Source organism: Ambystoma mexicanum, chromosome 6p (genome assembly GCF_040938575.1).
Source record: "Ambystoma mexicanum isolate Mex_15411 chromosome 6p, UKY_AmexF1_1, whole genome shotgun sequence".
NCBI classification, from domain to species: domain Eukaryota; kingdom Metazoa; phylum Chordata; class Amphibia; order Caudata; family Ambystomatidae; genus Ambystoma; species Ambystoma mexicanum.
In genome coordinates, this window is record NC_090935.1 from 462,014,057 (window position 1) to 462,033,641 (window position 19,585).

Sequence of the window (19,585 nt, forward strand, 5' to 3'; positions counted from 1 at the left end):
TCCTATGAGGAGAGCATTGCAATAATCAAGCCTTGAGCCGATTATAGCCCTAGCAATGGTAAGGCAGTTCTGACGCGATAGGAAAGGTCTGGCTGCGTTGAGCACTTTAGTGTAGTACGCAGATGATGAGGCAATGGCATTGACCTGTCTATCCATAGTGAAGTCGGTGTCCAGGTAGACTCCTAGGGTCTTGACATTGTTAGAGAAATTGATAGGAATGTTATCAATGGAAAAGATGAGTACTGCTTATCAAGGTTGCCCAGGGTGGTGGGTGACCCTATGAGCAGGAGCTCAATTTTTTCACTATTGAGGCAGAGCCAATTGTCTGCCATTCAGGATTGGATGGTGGAGTAAATGGTGGTGAGTGTGTTCAGATCTGCATCATAGTCCCCTGTGAGTGGGATAAGCACCTGCGTGTCATCCGCATAGTTAGTATATGAGATGTGCATGGCGTCAAGGATGCTGAACAAGGGTCTTGTAAAAAGGTTGTAGAGGGTAGGTGCAATGCACGATCCCTGTGGAACGCCACATTTGATGTGGCTAAGGGTGGCACAGGCAGAGTCAGAGAATACTTTCATGACTCTCTGCTGAAGAAAGGAGGTGATCCAATCACATGCCTTTTGGGAAAAGTTGGCCTCAGTGGCTAAATGGCGGCACAACATGTTGTAATCGACCAAATCAAAGGCTGCTGACAGGTCTAAGAGCAGAACGAGCGCAGGTTTGCCTGTGTCTCTGATATCATCAATTTGGTTCTTTAAGTCTAAGAGGGCCATCTCAGTGCCATGACGTGGGCGGAACCCAGATTGCCGCAGGTCAAGGAGACAATTCTCTTCCAAAAATTATTGGACTTGCAGGTAGGCTGCTTTGTCGAGAATTTTAAGTAAAAGTGGGACGGTGGTGATGGGCCTATAGTTCCCTGGAGCCGTTGGGTCAAGGGATGGTTTCTTGAGGAGTGGGCGAACACATGCTTCCTTGAGACCAGATGGAAAGTGTCCAGACTGGAAGCATGAATTAATGAATGCAGTAAGGAAGGGCGCTAGGATTTGTGCCGAGTCTTTGACAAGTTGGGCAGGACAGGCATCTCCTTTGCAGTTTGAGGGTTTCATAGATTTGAGCAGGGTGATTACTTCCAGCTCGGTCATCTCTCTAAAATGGAATGGTGGGGAAGATTTGGTTATGGGAGATTTAGGTGTATCCTTATGTAGGTTAGCTATGAGGTTATTCAGAGCTTTTTGGTGGCCGCGACTTTTGGTTTGGAGTGAGTTAAGTTTTTTCTAGCATGGCTGACTGAATGCTGTTGCACCACTTCTCATCTTTAAGGAGAGAGGGAGGTGGCACGGAGGGCTTGTCTAGTTCCCAAAAGATAGTAAATAATTCTTTGGATCCTGATTTGGCATAATTAATCCTTGTGTTGCACGATGAGGATTTAGCTAAGGTGATGCTGGCTTTGTAAGAAATGGAGATGGCTTTGAAGGCATTTCTTGTGGCTTCTGAGAGGTTAAATTTCCAGGCGGAGAGTGCAGCCCTCTTCCGTGAGCGTTGGCCAAGCAGTTCTTTTGAGAACCATGTATTAGAATGTTTCATTTTCTTGGCTTTTTTTAGGGTGTAGCTATAGCGTCAACTGCTTGGGTGACGATTTCTTTAAAGGTGTTGGCTAGGGTTTCTGGATCTTTGGAGAAGGGGGCTTGAAGGTCTAGCACCTGTAAGAAAGGTGCTAGGTTTTCTTCAGTGAGTTGGCGTGAGCTTCTTGTGAGTGCTGCAGGGAGGGTGGTAATAGGTCCAGAAGGTCCTTTTTTAGTATTGATGTTGAATTGAAGATAGTGGTGATCAGACCAGGGGATGGGGCTGTTAGCGATGATTTGGATGGAGCAGTTATGTTGGCTGATCCAATCGAGAGTGCGTCCTTTGACATGGGTAGGGTCTGTGATAGATTGCGTGAAGCCCAAGGTAGAGAGGGCCTTCTTGAGGGATCTGGCATGGGAGTCCTTTGGGTCATTGAGCCTTAGGTTTAGATCACCCAGGAGGATGACTTGGGATGTCTTTTTAATATTGCCGGACAGTGAGTGGATGAGGGTCTCCTGAAAGTCTATAATAGGACCAGGAGGTCTGTAAACAATATGCATGTAAATGGTGCAATTGTGGGAGACATTCATTTTTAATGAGAGGTAGTCAGAGTTGTGACCAGTTTCCCTTCCACTTCTCTAATGGCCAAAGGTTCCCAGGCAATGAGGGCTACACCCCTGCCTCTCTGGAGGGCCTGATCTTTTCTGAAAATGGTGTACCTTGTCGGAAGGACGAGAGATAGTGCTGGGCCTGAGCTTTCACTAAGCCAGGTTTCTGGGATTATAAGGAGGTCGAGGTTGTCATTAATGATGAGGTCATTAATGTCTAATGCATGCGCAGGTACTGACCGTGCGTTAACTAAGGCACACCTGAGGGTCCTGTTGGTCTTTGAAAGTATGAATGCATCATGCAAGGGGGCAACAGAGGGCTCAGGCATGGTAAGCAGTGCAACATCACTAATGGGCATCACATCAACAGGCATAGGGGCCACAGAGGGCTTAGTCATGGTAAACAGTGCAGCATCACTAGTGGGCATCACATCAACAGGCATTGGGCCCACAGAGGGCTTAGTCATGGTAAACAGTGCAGCATCACTAGTGGGCAACACATCAACAGGCAAAGGGGACACAGGGGGTTTGGCCGTAGTATGCAATACATTCTGACTAATGGGCATAGGGGCCACAGGGGGCTCAGGTGCCAGGTGCATAAACTGTGGAGGAACACATAGCAAAGATCTGTTATGTTCTGACACAGTTGAGGCCTACAGGAGCAAAACTATCTTTCCGAAAGGCACAGTGGTGCAGGACCTGTGTCAACTTCTTGGGCATGAGATAACTCCTGCAGGTCTCTGTCCCCAGAAAGTAGAAGCACTCCAGAAACTAAAAGACCCCACAATTCTGCCTGAGCTAATGAGCCTCCTTGGACTGACTAATTATAGCAGAAAGTTCATTGCGGATTACGCAGAGATCACCAGACCCCTGATCTATCTGTTGAAGGAGGAGGTCAAGTGGGAGTGGGGTCCAGAATAAGCTGAGGCAGCAAGACAACTCAAAAGAAGCCTCCCACAAAACGCCTTGCCTAGTTTACCCTGTCAAAAACAAGGAGTTCTTCTTGGAGACAAGGTTCTCAAATTCATGCTTGACTGCAGTATTATACCAATAGCATTACAAGGTCAATAAAGTCATCTCCTATGCAAGTATGACTTTATCCTTTGCGGAGGAAAAATTCAACAATTGTGAGAAGGCACTCCTGGCAACGGTGTGGGCATTGAAGAATTACCGCCCGTTCATCCAGGGGGAACACATCATAGGGGAAACTCCACACCAGCCTCTGCAATAGCTTCAAAGTGACAAAATCCAGGCTGGAAATGTGAATAATTCCCGGATTACTTCCTGGATTCTGTCAATGCAAGGCTTTCCTGTGGAGGTCTGATATGGCCAAAACAAGAAGAGTCCCCAAGCGAAGAAGAAGGTCTGGCTGACTTACATGATTGTGCCAGAGAAAACTGTCTCGAGGACGAAAGTCTTAAAATCAAGGACAACATGGATTCCCCACACAAAGTCTATGAAGAAGATAAGTGTGAGGGAATGCCCACTGTCTATGTGGATGGGTGCTCCGACCATGTTGACAACAACGGGGAAAAGGAACTTGTGGCCGGCGTGGGGAATACATGGGTGAATGATGCCCCAGAACCCTCCGCTGGGTACAACGTCGGTCCCCGTAGTAGTCAATTGGCAGAGCTGATGGCTGTGCATCAAGCCATCCTCACTGCTGTCCAACTCCACAAACTGGTCATAATCATTGATTCAGATTATGTCCAGAATGGGTTTGTGGAGCACCTAATCATTTGGAAAACCAGAGGCATGCTATGTGCTAACAATAAAGCACTAGAACATGGAAAACCAATACAGAACATTGATGATCTGGTCACTTCTAGTGGGATGACCATCTACTGGAAAAAGATCAACAGTCATTCTAAAGTAGACCAGACAAAACTGGAAAGGACTTAGCTGATCAGCTGGCCAAAATCGGAGCCATCCAAGGGTATCTACTTGAGATTGAGTCCCTGTTGGGGGAAATCTAGGTCACTACTATCACTAGGTCCCAGACAAATGCTCACAATGAACTCTCAACTGCCCAGTGGAGTAAAGAGACCCCAGATGCTGATTTGATTACGGCTCAAAAAGGGATCCAATAATTGGTAAGTTTTATCAACACATTGAGGACCCTGAGAACTTTCCCCTGACGGATACCGATTCCATTGGGAAAGAGGACCTCAGAGTGTTGATGAAATGTCAAAAAATGTTCCGAATCCAAGACGGTTTGTTGGTGAGGAGATCCATATCTGGCCATGACCAGTGGGTGGTCCCTACCTCATTCTGAGGCCTGATGCTAAGTCACACCCATGAAGCAGCCAGAACCGGTCATCAGGGGTTTCATACGAAATTAGAAATCTTATGAGAGGTTTCATACTGGACACACTTGGGGCAGGACCTCGACCAATACTTAAAGGGGTGTCTTTTGTGTGCACAATTTCAGCCAACATCACTCACACACCGTGACCCCTCCAAAAGAGGGGAATGACACTGCCTTGGTCAGATTTGCAAATCGATTTCATCGGGCCTGTGATGCGCTCCTCTACAGGGAAAAAGCACATGTTAACCGTAACATGCTTGTTTACTAAATGGGTGGAATGTCTCCCGGGCCCCAAATTGAAAGGCAGAAACAGCTGTTGCCCTGATAATCAATCATATCTTCTCGCGTTTTGGACTACCCCAAAGGATTGAGTCAGACCGAGGTAGTCACTTCACTAGCGAAGATGTGGGAGATACTTGGGGTAAAAAGGAAATTACACATTGCATACCGCAAGTCCTCTAGTGGTGGAGTTGAGAGGTACAATACAACTATTGTGAGCATATTAAAAAAGTTTGTGGCAGATTCTGTGCCAAGTTGGGATATTCGATTACCCCTTGTCCTGATGGCCATCATATATACCCCTTCTTCTGCAACAAAAATGTCTCCATTTGAGCTGATGACTGGACGAAGGATGGTGCTACCCCAGGATCTGCTCTACCGAACACAAGAGCAGACATTGATAAATGCCTCCACAACTCATGTGTATGCTGAGAATCTGAGAAAACACCTTCAACATGCTTTTGCGTATGCTCAGCGGCAGAATCTAGAAAGATCTGCACACAGTATGAAGACCCACTATGACCTTAAGACAACTAAAAAGGAATATCAAGTAGGAGAACGGGTCTACTTGTACAATTTCCAAAGTAACCAAGCCAAAGAGCGCAAATTCCTCCCAAGTTGGCAGGGTCCTTTTGAAATTGCGGACAGAATCTCACCAGTCGCTTACAGAATCGGCATCCCCAAGGGCAATTTGACAGCGGGGGAAGACAAGTGGGTCCACATAAAACAGCTAAAGAGTTGCCATCCCAGGCATACTTTGCGGCAAATAGAGGAGCCGACCGGAAACCCAGAAGGGGAAGATCCGGAGACCTAAAAAGAATTCTTAAATGTTCATTGAGTACGCACAAGGAAAGACGGTTAAGACCAGTATTAAATATAGGCGGGAATATTGTAAATTGTATTCAATACATGCATCTGCCCCACTACACCCCTCAGGAGCAGTAGTGGGGAAATTTCCATAACCGTGCTATGTTCTGTTTTCTAGCACTGGAACTAAGAACCACCTATTCACCAAGGAGGACTCATCGGGGACCGGAAAAAAAGATCCAAGAGCCCGGAGTGTCGCTCCACACTCCCAACCAGAACCAGCAAGGAGAGCGTGTCGCATCCATCACTGACAGGAGAAGAAACCAGATTTTTTTAACATCGACCGAAGGATGAATAATACCATGTGCCCAACTCCCCCACGACTGAACGTCACAATGGAGTCGGGGGTGGGATATGTGGAATATTTGTATCAACGCCAATGTGCCACACTGCACCCCTTTGCCAATGAGGAAAGAAAACTGCCAAAAATGGAGGCGATAACCCCCTTGCGCACTAAATCTGCAACATTGTGCATGGCTCATAAACCATGAAAGAGCTGCACACCCTGCCACAAACACAGGCAAAGTTGGTGTAAAAACAGGAATCACTGCTGACACCTGTCCTCTGTCATCTGTCGCCTGTCACCTGAAACAAGGCCACTTAAGGGCAAAATCCGAAAATGCCCTTAAAAATTCAGTCATTTTCCCAGAGAATTATGGAAAGGAAAGGGTGCTGAAATCAAACATTCTTGAGGCAGTCAGAGTAATCTAGGCATCACTGCCTGACAGCTGCCTAAGGAAATTGGCTGTCAAACCCAGTTTAATCGTGTTTTCTTTTCCCTGAAGAAGTGAAAAATCTGCATGTTTAAAACATTTTTCTGTGAAGGGCTTAATTCCTTTAAAATGTCAAAATCCATTATAAACTCTGTTCATTTTATATCTTTGAAATAAAAGATTGTAGGTAAATCTTACAGGAATCCAATCTGGAGCTAATCAAATATTTAATTCTGATCTGACACTACATGGCCTGGGAAAGTTGACATCTCAGGTTGACACTCCCTTGCTACAGGAAGGCTTAAGTGATGCTAATGGTTCCTGCATAATGACAACAAGCAGTACAATGGGACCTTAGTAGACTTTTGTCTGGTGCTGAGCCCAAGATCAAAGGACAGGCTGAGCATTGAGCTGGGAGGGGCAGGAACTTCTCCCTCTAGGAAGCGAACACACCCCCCTAAACAAAACATTGGACAGCTGCTACTTGAGAAGGGGGGATTAAAAGGAGAACTTTTATGTGAAATCCTTATTTTTGATTAAAGTTTAGAACTCTTTAATGGAGCAACCTAAAGAGGAACACATCTGAAAATTGGTAAACATTAAACTAATGTCAGGCTTGTGATTTGAAGACATTGAGGAAACCTGTACCATTTAAGGGACCAAAGTTATGAAAAATTTCTCATTGTAGCAGAACGATCAATGTTGCAAACCTAACATTGTATGTACATGATCCACTAATCAGCTCCCAGAGATGTACCGAATTGGAAATGATTAATCCAAACCGTTATAGTTAAAATTGATAAAAATCCATAGAATAACCAAGACACCTCTCACAAAGATGGGGAGTGAATGTGAATGTAGACAATGGAACATAAAATATATGTGTCCACTTTATTAAGGTACATAATGTTAGATATGTACATGTGTGCAAAAGTTATGTTTTGTTAAAAAAACCATGTGGGAGTTCCTAAGTCATGCCATAAAGATGACAGCTTTGTTCAGACCACCAACCAGGACAAAGCACATGCCTGTAGCTAGGGTGTGTTTTTGAAGTTCTGCCCACGCCATAAACTTTGTAATGGATAAATATAGGAGTTTCACTACACATAGACACACTGCTTCCAGACCCATCCAGATGTCTGCGCAGCCCCTTATTCCAGAACTCTTGTAGCTGACTCCAGAATTCTTTGAATATCCAGATTTCTTTACAGAATCTAGATTTAGTATTACTGAACTATTGCTAGCTTGACCCAATTGCAAACCTCCAAAACTTAAAAGAATAATTCTGATTCAGCGTGGCTTGCTACCATCAAGGCTTGCCCACTGAAACTCGCATCCTGTAATCTGCCGTTTCCAGTGACCAGAACGGCCCATCAAAATCCAGTCTGAGGTGTAGTCCAAAATTGACCAGAACCGCGCTGCTGATCCGATCCCTCCAGAGGTGCCTTGCTGCCAGTAGACCTGACCCGATTCATTGACCAGAGCTCATGGGCCAATTTAATTACAAAGGACTGTAAGTATATTAGGAAGAACAGTGACCCATACTATATCTGCATTGTATTGTCACAATCTAAACCCATCCAATCTTTAAATTCAGAACCCTAGTATTGTTAGAATCCTTCTTGCGCTGATTTTCTCACCTGTGTTACAACGCCATAACTCCTTAGTGATTTTGAATAACTAAAGTAAAATCCCAGAAATCGAGTATCCACCATGGACTGGTTGCGCTGGCCACGTAGCTGTGAAGCTTCATGTGTGGCATCCTCTTTTTCATAGTCATTAATATAGTCTAATAGAAACCCATCTGTCATTTTTAAAATCAAATTTCTGTTTTCATTTTCGTGCCTATTTTGCAAAAACACCTCTCACTAAAACCTCTACAACGTCTTCAGTTTTAAAGATGGAAACAAAATTTCAACTCTCACTGATATCTAAGACCCTTAGATACATCCACAACTAAACATTGCGGAACAGTGTATTTGACCCGTTTTTCTCCAATATTGCATAGTAAAAGTTTGCTGTGAATTTGCAATTTTAGCCAAAGTTACATGGGTCTTTTGTACATTTCAATTTGCTTCCTCCATCCCATTATGTTCTAAAGTGTGTAATGTTGTTGATGTTATAGCTCATGTGTGTTAGGACTTGTTTAGTGACTGCTTTCCTTAGACCCTTTCTCCAATTAAGCATTCTTGCACACTTTTGCATTATTTTACAAAGCAATTTTCACCTGTCAGTATAAAAGTGTCCTTTGCCAAAAATGGTTTTCTCTCTTGTTTGGGGAGGGAACATTGGTTATAAACTCTAGAACTTGTCTTTTCATTCCTGAATACCTGCTTATTACTCAGATGTGTGCAGGTTTGCTCATTTGTACTTCAGTACTTTGCAGGGGGGAATAGAAACCTAAACGCTATCTGTTCACAAACCAAAACTGTTCTTTTTCCTGTGATTTCTATGCTGCATCATTATAAGGGAATTCAATTGCTTGACTTATATTCTGAATTGTATTGTCACCGTTAGGTGATTGCTGCCCCATATATATATGGTAGAACAGCAGAGGAGAAAAAACAAAAACTAAACCAACTCAGATCTAAGTAAAGAAAACGAGTTTAATGGTGGTAAAAAACGGCCGAACAAACACAGCAAACAAAGCAGGACGCCAAGGCAGTGTCCTGAACGACGCATTTCGCGCTACCTTGAGCGCTTGGTCACGTTAGGGGAATGGGGAAACAATCACCATACATATTACAGTGTAGTTCCTCTCCCATTTTGCCTTTCTCCACAGGTCAACAGCTATGCCGTGAAGCCAGGGCTGCTTTATTGGACTGGAATAAAGTCCCACATATACCCATAGTAAAGTAAATTGGGTATAACAGTATAGTACATTGCACATTGAAATAATTCAGGAAACATGTTTAAAATGTCACACAAATGAGAGGTAAACACAATTCAAATTATATGAATGCCTCACTGTTAAAGGAAATTGGCATTCCATAGCTGCAGCATAAAGTGCAAGTGCATTTCTGTGTAAACATATCGACATAGCAGCAATATACAGTCAGATAAAATCAGGGATAGAGTGGCACTATCACTATATAACCTCTATCGACAGTTAAAAATGAATGCAAACAGTCAGTAAATGCAACCCTCAAATTAAAACATGTTTCAAGGGAGAACCAAAAAGTGCAAATGCAGTAATGGAAGATCTCATAAAAAAAGCAACCCATGGCTACAGCGTAAAGTACAAATGCGTTTCAATGTAAACATATCGGCATAACAGCAATAGGTAATCAAAAGAGATTGGTAAGCATAAAGTGTGAGTGCATAAATTCCGATATCTTCCTGTCATAAAATGACATATTAAAATACAGGTGGCTGAATGTTCGGGGGCAAATAAAAGCATTATACACACTAAGGTCTAGCAAAACAATATTTATATATATATATAGTAAACTTAGGTGTGATTTGAATATTAAATAAATAAATACATCTTTACCTTTACAAACTAGCCTGATTCCTGGTTCTGTGTGACTTGGGGCGTATTTTGAGACAGGTGTGATATGAGTGGTATATCAATCAGAATATTGAACTTATAGATAAAAATAAATAAGGGTTTCATTTGGGCGCTACATGCTAGGCGAGACCTCGGTGAGTGCCTGATTGAAATCCCTCACAGTGCGTTCCACCAACCCATTTGCTTGTGGGTGATATAAGGCTGCTTTGATTTGCTTGATATTGTTTCTCCTTCACACATTTTTCCATTTCTCTAGATGCGAGTTGAACTCTGTTGTCTGTGATGAGTTCTCTGGGCAACCCTTCTCTCTGGAAAATGTTCTTGAGGAAGTGAATCACTGTGGCTGTGGTTATGTTAAGCACAAATTCAACTTCTACCCAGGATAAATAGTCCACTAACACTATGCCATACTTGTGTTCATGTTCCATAAGTTGTAGCGGGCCTTTGAAGTCCATGCCCAATTTTAGCCACACTATTTCTGGCACTTCTCTGCGCTTCTCTTACTTTAAGTTGCTAAATTGCTTGTCGCTATTCACGCACTCATTACACCGCTCTGTCATGTTCCTTATTTCTAAGTCTATTCCTGGCCACCAATATCCTTCCATCACTCTCCTTTTCGTCATGTCGTTAGCAAGATGACCGGCGTGAGCCCTGCTTATAATGGTTCTTCTCATTGATATGGGTGGGATTACTTGGTCGCCTCTCATGAGTATCCCCTAGCTTTCGAAGATTTCATCTGACACTTTCCAATAGGGACGCAACCCCTCTGCAATGGATCTCTCGTATGTCCACCCTTTCCTGACCCATTCTGTGATTTTTGTTGTGGTGGCATCCTTGGCTGTGTCTTCTTTCCAGTGCCCTTCACTCATTTTGAGGAATTCCCTACTCCTCAAGTCAGTGAGTGATGCAACAACACATTCATCCTGTAGAGAGCCGGTTTCTGTGTCTTAGCGCAGTGGGAGTCTGGACATAAAGTCCACCTCATCATTTTTTCACCCTGCAATGTGCTGTATTTCAAACGTATATTCTTGCACTGTACGGGTCCCTCCCAGGCTCAGTAGGTGCACTAGGGGTTTGTGGTCAGTAACCAGCAAAAATGTTATGCCCCAAACATATGTGCGAAAGTAATCCACAGTCCACGCACATGATAACCTCTCCTTTTCTATGGTGGAGTAATTGTTTTCTGCTTGTGAAAGCGTCTTGGACGCGAAAGCAACAATATGTTCATCATCGCCTTTCTTCTGGGTGAGGTTACCCCTATGCCATACACGCTGGCATCCGTGGTGATCATGGTTTTCCATTGAAGATTGAAGGGCTATAGACAGGCTGCATGCATTATGCCCTCTTTGACTTCTTCAAATTACTTAGCTTGCTCTGCCTTCCACCTTTCTTGAGCAGTTCTCTCATTGAAGCAGTAGTCTCCAAAACATTTGGCACAAATTTTGCGTAGTATTCGGATAGTCCCAAAAATTATCTCAGCTCTTCTTTGCTGGTTGGGGGAGGCGCCTTCACAATGGTCTGCAGGAAATCCTTGTTGGGGCTAATGCCTTCCTTGGAAATGGTGTATCCCAGATATTCTACTTCGTCCACCCGCTTTACACATTTGCTATAGTGTAGCCGCACTCCTGCTTCTTGTAGTTTTGCCCACACTTTGCGGAGAGCTGCATCATATATCTCCTTGTCCTCTGCATAGATTAATATGTCATCTTGAAAGTATGAGACATTTCCAATGTTTTTTCAAAAGGGAGTCCATCATGCTCTGGAACGCAGAGGCCGCCGAGGACAACCCAAAAGGTATTTTGGTGAATTTGATTTGTTCCAAATGGGGTTATGAATGCAGTGAGGGGTCTGGACTCCTGATGCAAGGTGAACTGGTGGTAGACATCCCTTATATCTAGTTTAGAAAAAACATTTGCCTCCTTCATCAGAAAAATTAGTTCATTTATGCTCGGTAAGGGGGTAACTGTCTGCCACCACCTCCAGATTTAAGGTGCGTAAATCAATACAGATGCGTAAGTCGCTGGCGTTCTGTTTCTTTATGATAACCACAGGGCTGAGCCATTCTGATGACTCACCCATCTCTATAGTTCCTTCCGATAGCATGCTGTTGAGCTTTTCTTGTAGTGCAACTATTGCCGTTGCTGGCACCGGTCTCACCTTGTGCTTGACTTGCACTGCTCCCTGTTTTAATTTAATGTTGTGTACATAGTTCTTGATGCAGCCAGGAGTGTCTGAAAATAATTCTGGGAATTCTTCTTTAGTGATTGATCCACCATTTTTGTGTATGGACAGCACTTGTCACTCCACACTGGGGTTGAGCCTAATTTGCAATTTGGCTTTGTCATCCCAGCCTATTACTGGTGGTCCGTTTTCTGCAAAGTACACTTTGGTTTTGGTGACTCTGCCTTTGAATTCCACTGTCACCTTGATGTATCCTAGGAGATTCACACTGGCACCTCCATAAGCCGTGGGGCTAATGTCCGTTTTATATGCTTCTATTATTTCTTTTCCCACTATGCTTTTTTACAAGTTCAATGGTAGTATGGTGAGGTCTGAGCCCGAGTTCGCCAACACTCTCGTTTTATAACCTTTGACTTTAATGGTACAGTGGGGCTTTTCCGTCCGCATTGTGCAGCTGTTCACCGTGAGAACTGTGTTGCATGCTTCTTCATCTGAGTAGGCCTCATCTCTGCCCTCTTCACTCTGCATTGCGGCCACAGTCTTCCACTCTTTTCACATGCACACAGACGCAAAATGTCCATACCTTGTGCATTTCGAAGATTCTTTATTCCTTGCTGGGCATTCTCTGCTGTTGGCTAGGCGGCTGGTACTGGCGCATCTGTGGCAATTTCAATGGTTCACGTTTCCCTGCTACGTCATCTCTGGCCTCGCGTTGCCCTCTGTCTCTTCTGCCTCTGGATTGTACCCAGTGATTCCCCACTCGTTGCGCCTTCAGGACAGGGCGTCTCTTCCACCGCCCTTGCAATTTGAATTGCTTTCTCTAACACTATTTCCTTCTCAAAGAATACATTTATCTTGTACCTTCCTGTTGTTCTTGTGCACTGTGAGCATGTCACAGATTATTTCCTCTGATGTTGCTCTAAAAGCACACAACGCCGCCAATTTTCTTAGCTTCACCACGTAATCATCCGCCAGAATCTCTTGAGTAGTCTCCTTTTTGTTTCTCGATAAGCATCATCACTTTCTCCTATCGGGGCTTCCGGGTTCAGGCCTGAAAAAGTTCTTTGTCCTTCCACACCCTGTGCATTCAGCAACATGGCCTTCTTGTGTGCTGCTGGATAGCATGTTCCACCCATAGCTTCTAGATAAGTTTGAAACAAAGGCTCCCATTGAAGCCATGAAATGGCTGGCTTGCCTGGGACTTGCAGGAATGGTGGCATTGCTCCTTGCATCGTGAGGCAGTTGGGTCGCTTGGATCCTTGTCACCAATTATGTTGTGGTCGTAGCAATGATTACAGGCAGGCAGGAGATTGAGGTAGTGCTCTTTTATTTATATAACACACATACTCAGGCTTCACCCCTGAGGTCCTCTCAGCATACAGTGGGTATCCAGTTATTGCATCGAATACACAGCATTGAATGCCAAAAGCATCGAGAAAATGCATCGAAAAAAAGCATCAAATGTATTTATTTCAAAGGTAAAGGTTTTATTTGAATTATAATGGGTTTTAAGGGTTTAAAAACAGGGATTGGGGAGACCACCCCATTAAAAAATCAAATACATTCGATGCTTTTTTTTCGTTGCTTTTTTTTAAATGCTAAGGCTTTCAATGCTTTGGCATTCGATGAAATCACTACAAACCAATACAGTGCAGTGATTGTTTATATATTGGTGATTTGTCCTGCTGGCTGCTCCTGTATTTAAGGTAAGTGAAGTGGGCCCCTATCAGGAGGTTGCAGGGCTGCCTTCTTTCCCTTGGCTTGCTGCGCTCGTAATAATCCTTAGCGGGAAGCCCCGCTCATAATCTCATGGTGCTTCCCGCGAGACTTGACACAGGGACTTCCTGGAAGTCCTTTACTCTACAAAGTGGTTGTGAGAGATCACAATGTTGACATTGGGGCATGGCTGTCTGATGGGAGTGTGGAGGGTATTGAAAATGCTATCTGCTATCTAACATACACAAGTAAAGCTCCTCCTTTCAAAGTACGTCAAAGCCTTGAGTTTGTCTTTTCTCTCCGCAGGCTGGCACGCTGGTCATCTTAGGGAGCAACATCAGCGACCTGCGGATCCTAACCATCCTGCGGCCTGTGCGAGCCTTGCGGCCTCTGAGAATCATTTCGCGCTGGGAAGGAATGAGGGTAACTTTATGCCAGCAAGCACCCACCAAAATGTATTTTCTATTCTATTGCAGTACCCTCGAAAGAACAGCTCGACGACTGCACACGTTTTGCTCTTTTTTGTCTGAAAGGATGGTTTAAGTATAAACGTAAACACACCTGATGCTAACTAAAAAGAAGACCCCGTTTAGCAGCTTAATGTGTAAGCATTTGAAGGACAGATGTATGTCAGTTAGGCCCCAGCGATTAAAGGATGTTTTTACACAGTGTTCAAGCTTGGGTCACAAAGAAAACAAGGAAAACAAGCCCTTTGACTGGATTGGAGACGGACAAATAGACATGTCACTCGTGTCTCATGACTGGCCAAACTGCTAAAAGGCTTTCTCATTACCTATTTCTGGTCAACAAAACGCACAACGAGGCCTTTGATTTCTAACAAGATCCATTTAGTTCTTTAGGGCACACGTAAGGCCGTTGTGAATCACGTGTTTGGTGTTTATTTTATTCGAGTTCCTCCATTAAAACACACACATACTCTAGATTTACAGTTTCCTCACAAATATACATTCCCATCCCATTTTATAACAACATGTTTTGGGACATTAGGGCATTCACATCTGTTATGGATGCAGCATGTAGCCTTTCTGCTTAGTATCAAGAAGTATTTTTGTATTGTGTAATAGTTTGTAATAAGGTTTACAAAAGAAATGTTGCTTTCAAGAAATGGGTTTTCTGATAAGCGGAAAAAGGTGACCTAAAACAGCAAATCGCCAAAACAGCCATTTTCTTTCTCTTTCTAAAAAGTCCCCCGTAGGATCAACATTGTCCATGCTGGCCAGACAGCTCAGCGCATTAAGTAATTGCTACTGAGATGTGTTTTCAGTCTTCATGTCACTAGTTTGACTCCCCTGGCAGAGTCGATTCAGGAGTTTCATCTTGAATGCCCATACGTTAAATACTGCCAAACTCTTATTTAAAGCTCTAAGAAACAGCGGAACGTGTGAGGCAATAGATCTAACGGGATCCAGTGCCCTCTGTTCGGCAAGGGCTGCCATATAGAAGATGGCAGCCTGACTTTGAACTCTACAACATCTGCAAACGTTTCATAAGTAGACCAGTGTAGATTCGGTTGCAGTGGTCGGATCAGGAGATGACAGGGGATGACACGTGCGGTCCTTTGGCAGTCTGGAGAAACAGAAGTCTAGCCCACCATAGCCTGAGGTGATAGAAGGAACCCTTGGTTACTGCACTGATTTACAGCACAAATAGCATACTGGGCCTGATTCACAAACCGTTTCTCAATGGGGAAACCCCTTTAGAAATGCTTTGTAAAGACCGGCAGGGAGCGAAGACAGTAGTGACCGCATGAGCAACTCGCTTTCCGTTTTTACACCTGGAGTAACGCTCCATAGCAGCCCCGATACGTGCGGCCACTCACTTCCTCCTGTTTAATCAAGCCCTGGACCCGGTGGGCCGCACAGGGAGGAAATCCCCTGCTACTGAGTTACCCAGTGTCTCAGCAGGAACTGGTTGGAGGTCTGCAGCCCGAGTCACGAGGCATCCACCAGAAGCTGGGAGACCATCCCGGCACCTAGTGGTGTCACTAAAAATCAGTATTGGTGTAAGTTGGTAATGGCCGATCAGGGGGCAAAAATATAACAAGGTGGAGTGGGGTGGTGGCATATCAAATAAAGGTCAAAAGGCCTAACTTGTTTAACAAGTATATCTATATTTTACCAAGATTATTGTGTTCCTGTAGTCCTTCTAGGTTCATGTATCTCATATGTTGCCTCAATGAATTCTGATGTTAGAGTTTTGCAAGTAACTTTTAGTGAATTTCTGCATTTATTGTAACCTTGATACACTACTTTGTGCTTTTTAATTGTTTACTCAACGTACATTTTTATCTCAGATTGTTTGTTAGCAAGTCTTAGAATGGTTAAGTGTTAATGATTATATTCTGTATTTATACATTACAAAACTTAATAAAAATTGCTTAAAAAAAAGGAACGCGATATTATGCATGTTCAGAGTAGGGTTTGCATCAAGTTAATATGCATCATAAAAGTTAGCTCATGTTCAACAGTCTCCTATTAACGCAAGAGTCCATTGGGTAAGGGCCCTTGGAACGGATATTTCAGATGAGTTCTGGACAATGGTATGTTGGAAGGTGTCCCACGCCACCACATACCTTCCATATAGAATACAAGCCTTGAAGCTGCTGCACAGGTGGCACCACACCCCTAGCAAACTTGGCAGAATATATCCAGTGGTAAACTCAAGCTGCTAAAAGTGTGGACGGCGGGAGGGGAACTGTTGTCACATGTGGTGGAAATATGACTAGCCCCCCCATTGAAAAGTCAATAAGCATTCAATTTTTTTAAACGCTTTGTAAATCAGGCCTTTGCAACAATTTTAATGCACGTATTATTTCTTTATCGTATATCACTAAAACAAGAATCTTTGTCTCACTAATAACCTCAGCGTAACATGTCTATTGTCTCTTTGCCAAATAATAAAGGCTGTATGAGCAATGATCAGTTATAATGTGTTGCTCTATGTTACGCTTAGGCTATTAGTGAGACAAACATTCTTATCTTAGTGATATATGATAACGAAATAATACTTGCAATAAAATTGTTGCAAAGGTCTAAATATTGATGGTAGGACTCCCCCCTGTTTCAATTCATTGTTAGCCACAGTCCTGCCAGTTTGAGGGCTGCCTCTTTAGTTATCATTGTAAATCAGGCCCACTTACTTCAAATAATTAGTCCAAAGAGATGGTGCTTATGTAATCTTATGTTAAAGTGTACTTTTACAGAGCTACTATCGCCATTGGGATGTGGCCCTAATGGTTGTGTTGAACTATTACTGCAGCATACCACATTTAAGGTTACTTTCGATTTTAGTAGAAAGTCACGTTTTTAGATTTGTTTCTAAAACCAAAGATATCCTCTATATTTTGCAGGCTCGCTCTGAGGTTATTCCATAACTTAATTGCCTGTCAGGTTAAGGAGGCTCCTCCCCTTATGTGTTTCCTGGACATGCACATGATCAGGAGTTGGCCTTACTGGACTGTAAGGCATGCATTGGTTTATACAGTTTAAGTTGCGGAGTTGAAATTGTCTTGCACTATATGCAGACTTGCACAGGCAGCCAACACCGAAGAAACCGAGCAGAGGATATGTGATCAGATTTTCTGAGCTTAACTCGCATCCTCGCTGCTGCGTTTTGGACGCTTTGAAAACGAGATAGTAGGTGTACAGATAAGACTAAATACACACTGTTTGCATGATCGATGTGCGGAAACACACATGTAATGATGGTCTGTGCTTTACCCCAAAGCATGTCTTTCATTGTCCTCAGACGATAGAAGCATTTGTTCACTGTCGCAGAAACCTGAGGGGCCATTGAAGGGCTGGCGTCCAATTAAAGTGGCTTGGTAGTGTTGTCAAATATACAGTAGGCACAGCCAAAGTCCATAGTCACTGGCCATGACTAGTGGATTGGTAGTGTGGTGAAATATGCAGTGGACATGGTAAAAATATACTGTATAACAAAACCCTTGGAATTTACTGAAAAAATGTATGTTAAAGTTTAGTTAAGGTGCCCAAATTTGTCGCAACAAACCCCCTGAAATTCAGTGGATGTGGGAAGTCATGAGCAGCTTAACTTGGCAAGATCCCATTGCGAAGTCCATGATCACATACACAATGAGCACAATGACATACATAATGGCATTATGAGGGGCCATAGCATATCGGGGACATGAACAGGAGCGTGCCAAGTTAAGCCGGTTAAGATTTTCAACACCCGCTGAATTTCTTAGGTTGCAATAAATGTGGGAACCTTAACTAAACTGTAGCTAAAGTTTTTTCAGTGAATGTATTATACTGTGGCAGTCATTGCAGTATAGCTGAGTTTCAAGTTCCATAGGAAACCTGAACATTGAATTACTAATAACTTTTGACTCGCCTGACTGATTTGGCTGATATTTTGGAAACAATACATTTTCCACAAACAACGATAGTCTGGTGGGTTGCCCAGAGCAATTACAGATGATAAAATTAATTCAAAACCTTCCAGCCATCGCCACCTTTTGTTTTGCTTAGTCATCCCAAGAGGGACGGGGATGCTCTGACATGGATCCCGTGCCTGCGTGGCATCGATCCCAAGCTAGTCATCACTGATGAGGCCCAACAAGGCTGAAAAATGCCTGGGGATGCTTGTGGTCTTATGCAGAAGGGATTTTACCAAGCAGTTTGGGCTGTACAGCCCCTTTGGGAGGGACCAAGCCTGATTTGCTCATAGTCTTTCCCCTTACTCCCTTCTCCCTAAATTATAGCTAAATCTCCCATGGTGCATTGCAGCCGAGAGGCTTTTCAGGAATGAAAAAGCCGGCATTTTCTTTTGATCGATATGAGAAATTAACAGGGCTATTTCTAAAATAACCGGGTTTAGACAAAAACGAAAAGTAGAAAAAATGCCATTTGGGGGAGGAAAAAGTAATAATTGGCATCAGGCTAGAGGGAGAGGGTAAAAGAGGACACCAAGTGAAATTGGGGTGTGTGGGCCTCTGGGGACCAACTTCAGAGTTGAAACGTTTTCTCATAACCGGGTTTATTTTCACATAACTGGGATTATAGTAGAAAACAAGATCAGAAATAAAAAAGTGTGTCACATGAACAACCAGGTTTTTTTTAACGACTAACCAGGGTTATTTTATGAATAACCAGGGTTATTTGAGATACATTATTATAATCGGGGTTATACTAACTGCGGTTATGGGAAAATGTTTTATTAAAAAAGAGTACAAAAATGTGATTAATCCAACAAAAAGTGAACTGTTACAGCTACAGTAAGGTGGGGGGTAATGGGTGTGGCTGAAATCTTTGGCTACTGTTACTTTAAGGAACGGAATGGTGCAATATGGAAACTGCATTGGCCAATGGCCATGGACAAAGTCCATGATTAGTGGGCCCCAACAAAACCTATTGGGTCACATGTCAAGGGACCACGCCGAAAGGCCGGGGCCACTGGCTATGGCCAAAGGCCAAGGCTAGTGTGCCTAAAACAAACCGAGTGGTGTGGGCATGGCCGATGGCCGGGGCCACTGGCCATGACGGAAGGCCCATTTAGGAAAACTGAAGGCCATGGCTAGTGGGACTAGAGGTAAATTATTTGCAGAACATCTAAAGGGGGCAAGACTGGTGCCAATGGTTATGGGCAAAAGCCATGGCTAGTGATCGGGGGAAAGAAAGGCAGTGTTTTAAAAGATACAGCGGGCATGACTGAAGGCTGTGCTCACTGGCCAGGACCAAAGGCCCTGGCCAGTGGGCACGAAAGACATGCACTGGGGTAACATGCACAGTGAACAAGTCCAAAGACCATGGATTGTGGGCAGTAAAAAAATTATGCTTATGAGACTCTCTCTGTG

General features: G+C 43.6%; 1 protein-coding gene across 1 annotated transcript in view; it reads left to right on the forward strand.

Annotated features, from left to right (window-relative positions):
* Positions 1-19,585, forward strand: part of LOC138510734 (sodium channel protein 1 brain-like) — a 640,892-nt gene that overhangs the window by 83,518 nt on the left and 537,789 nt on the right. The window contains exon 5 of the mRNA XM_069626485.1: positions 14,053-14,169. Coding sequence (XP_069482586.1) covers positions 14,053-14,169 — 117 coding nt within the window. The remainder of the gene's footprint in view (positions 1-14,052; positions 14,170-19,585) is intronic.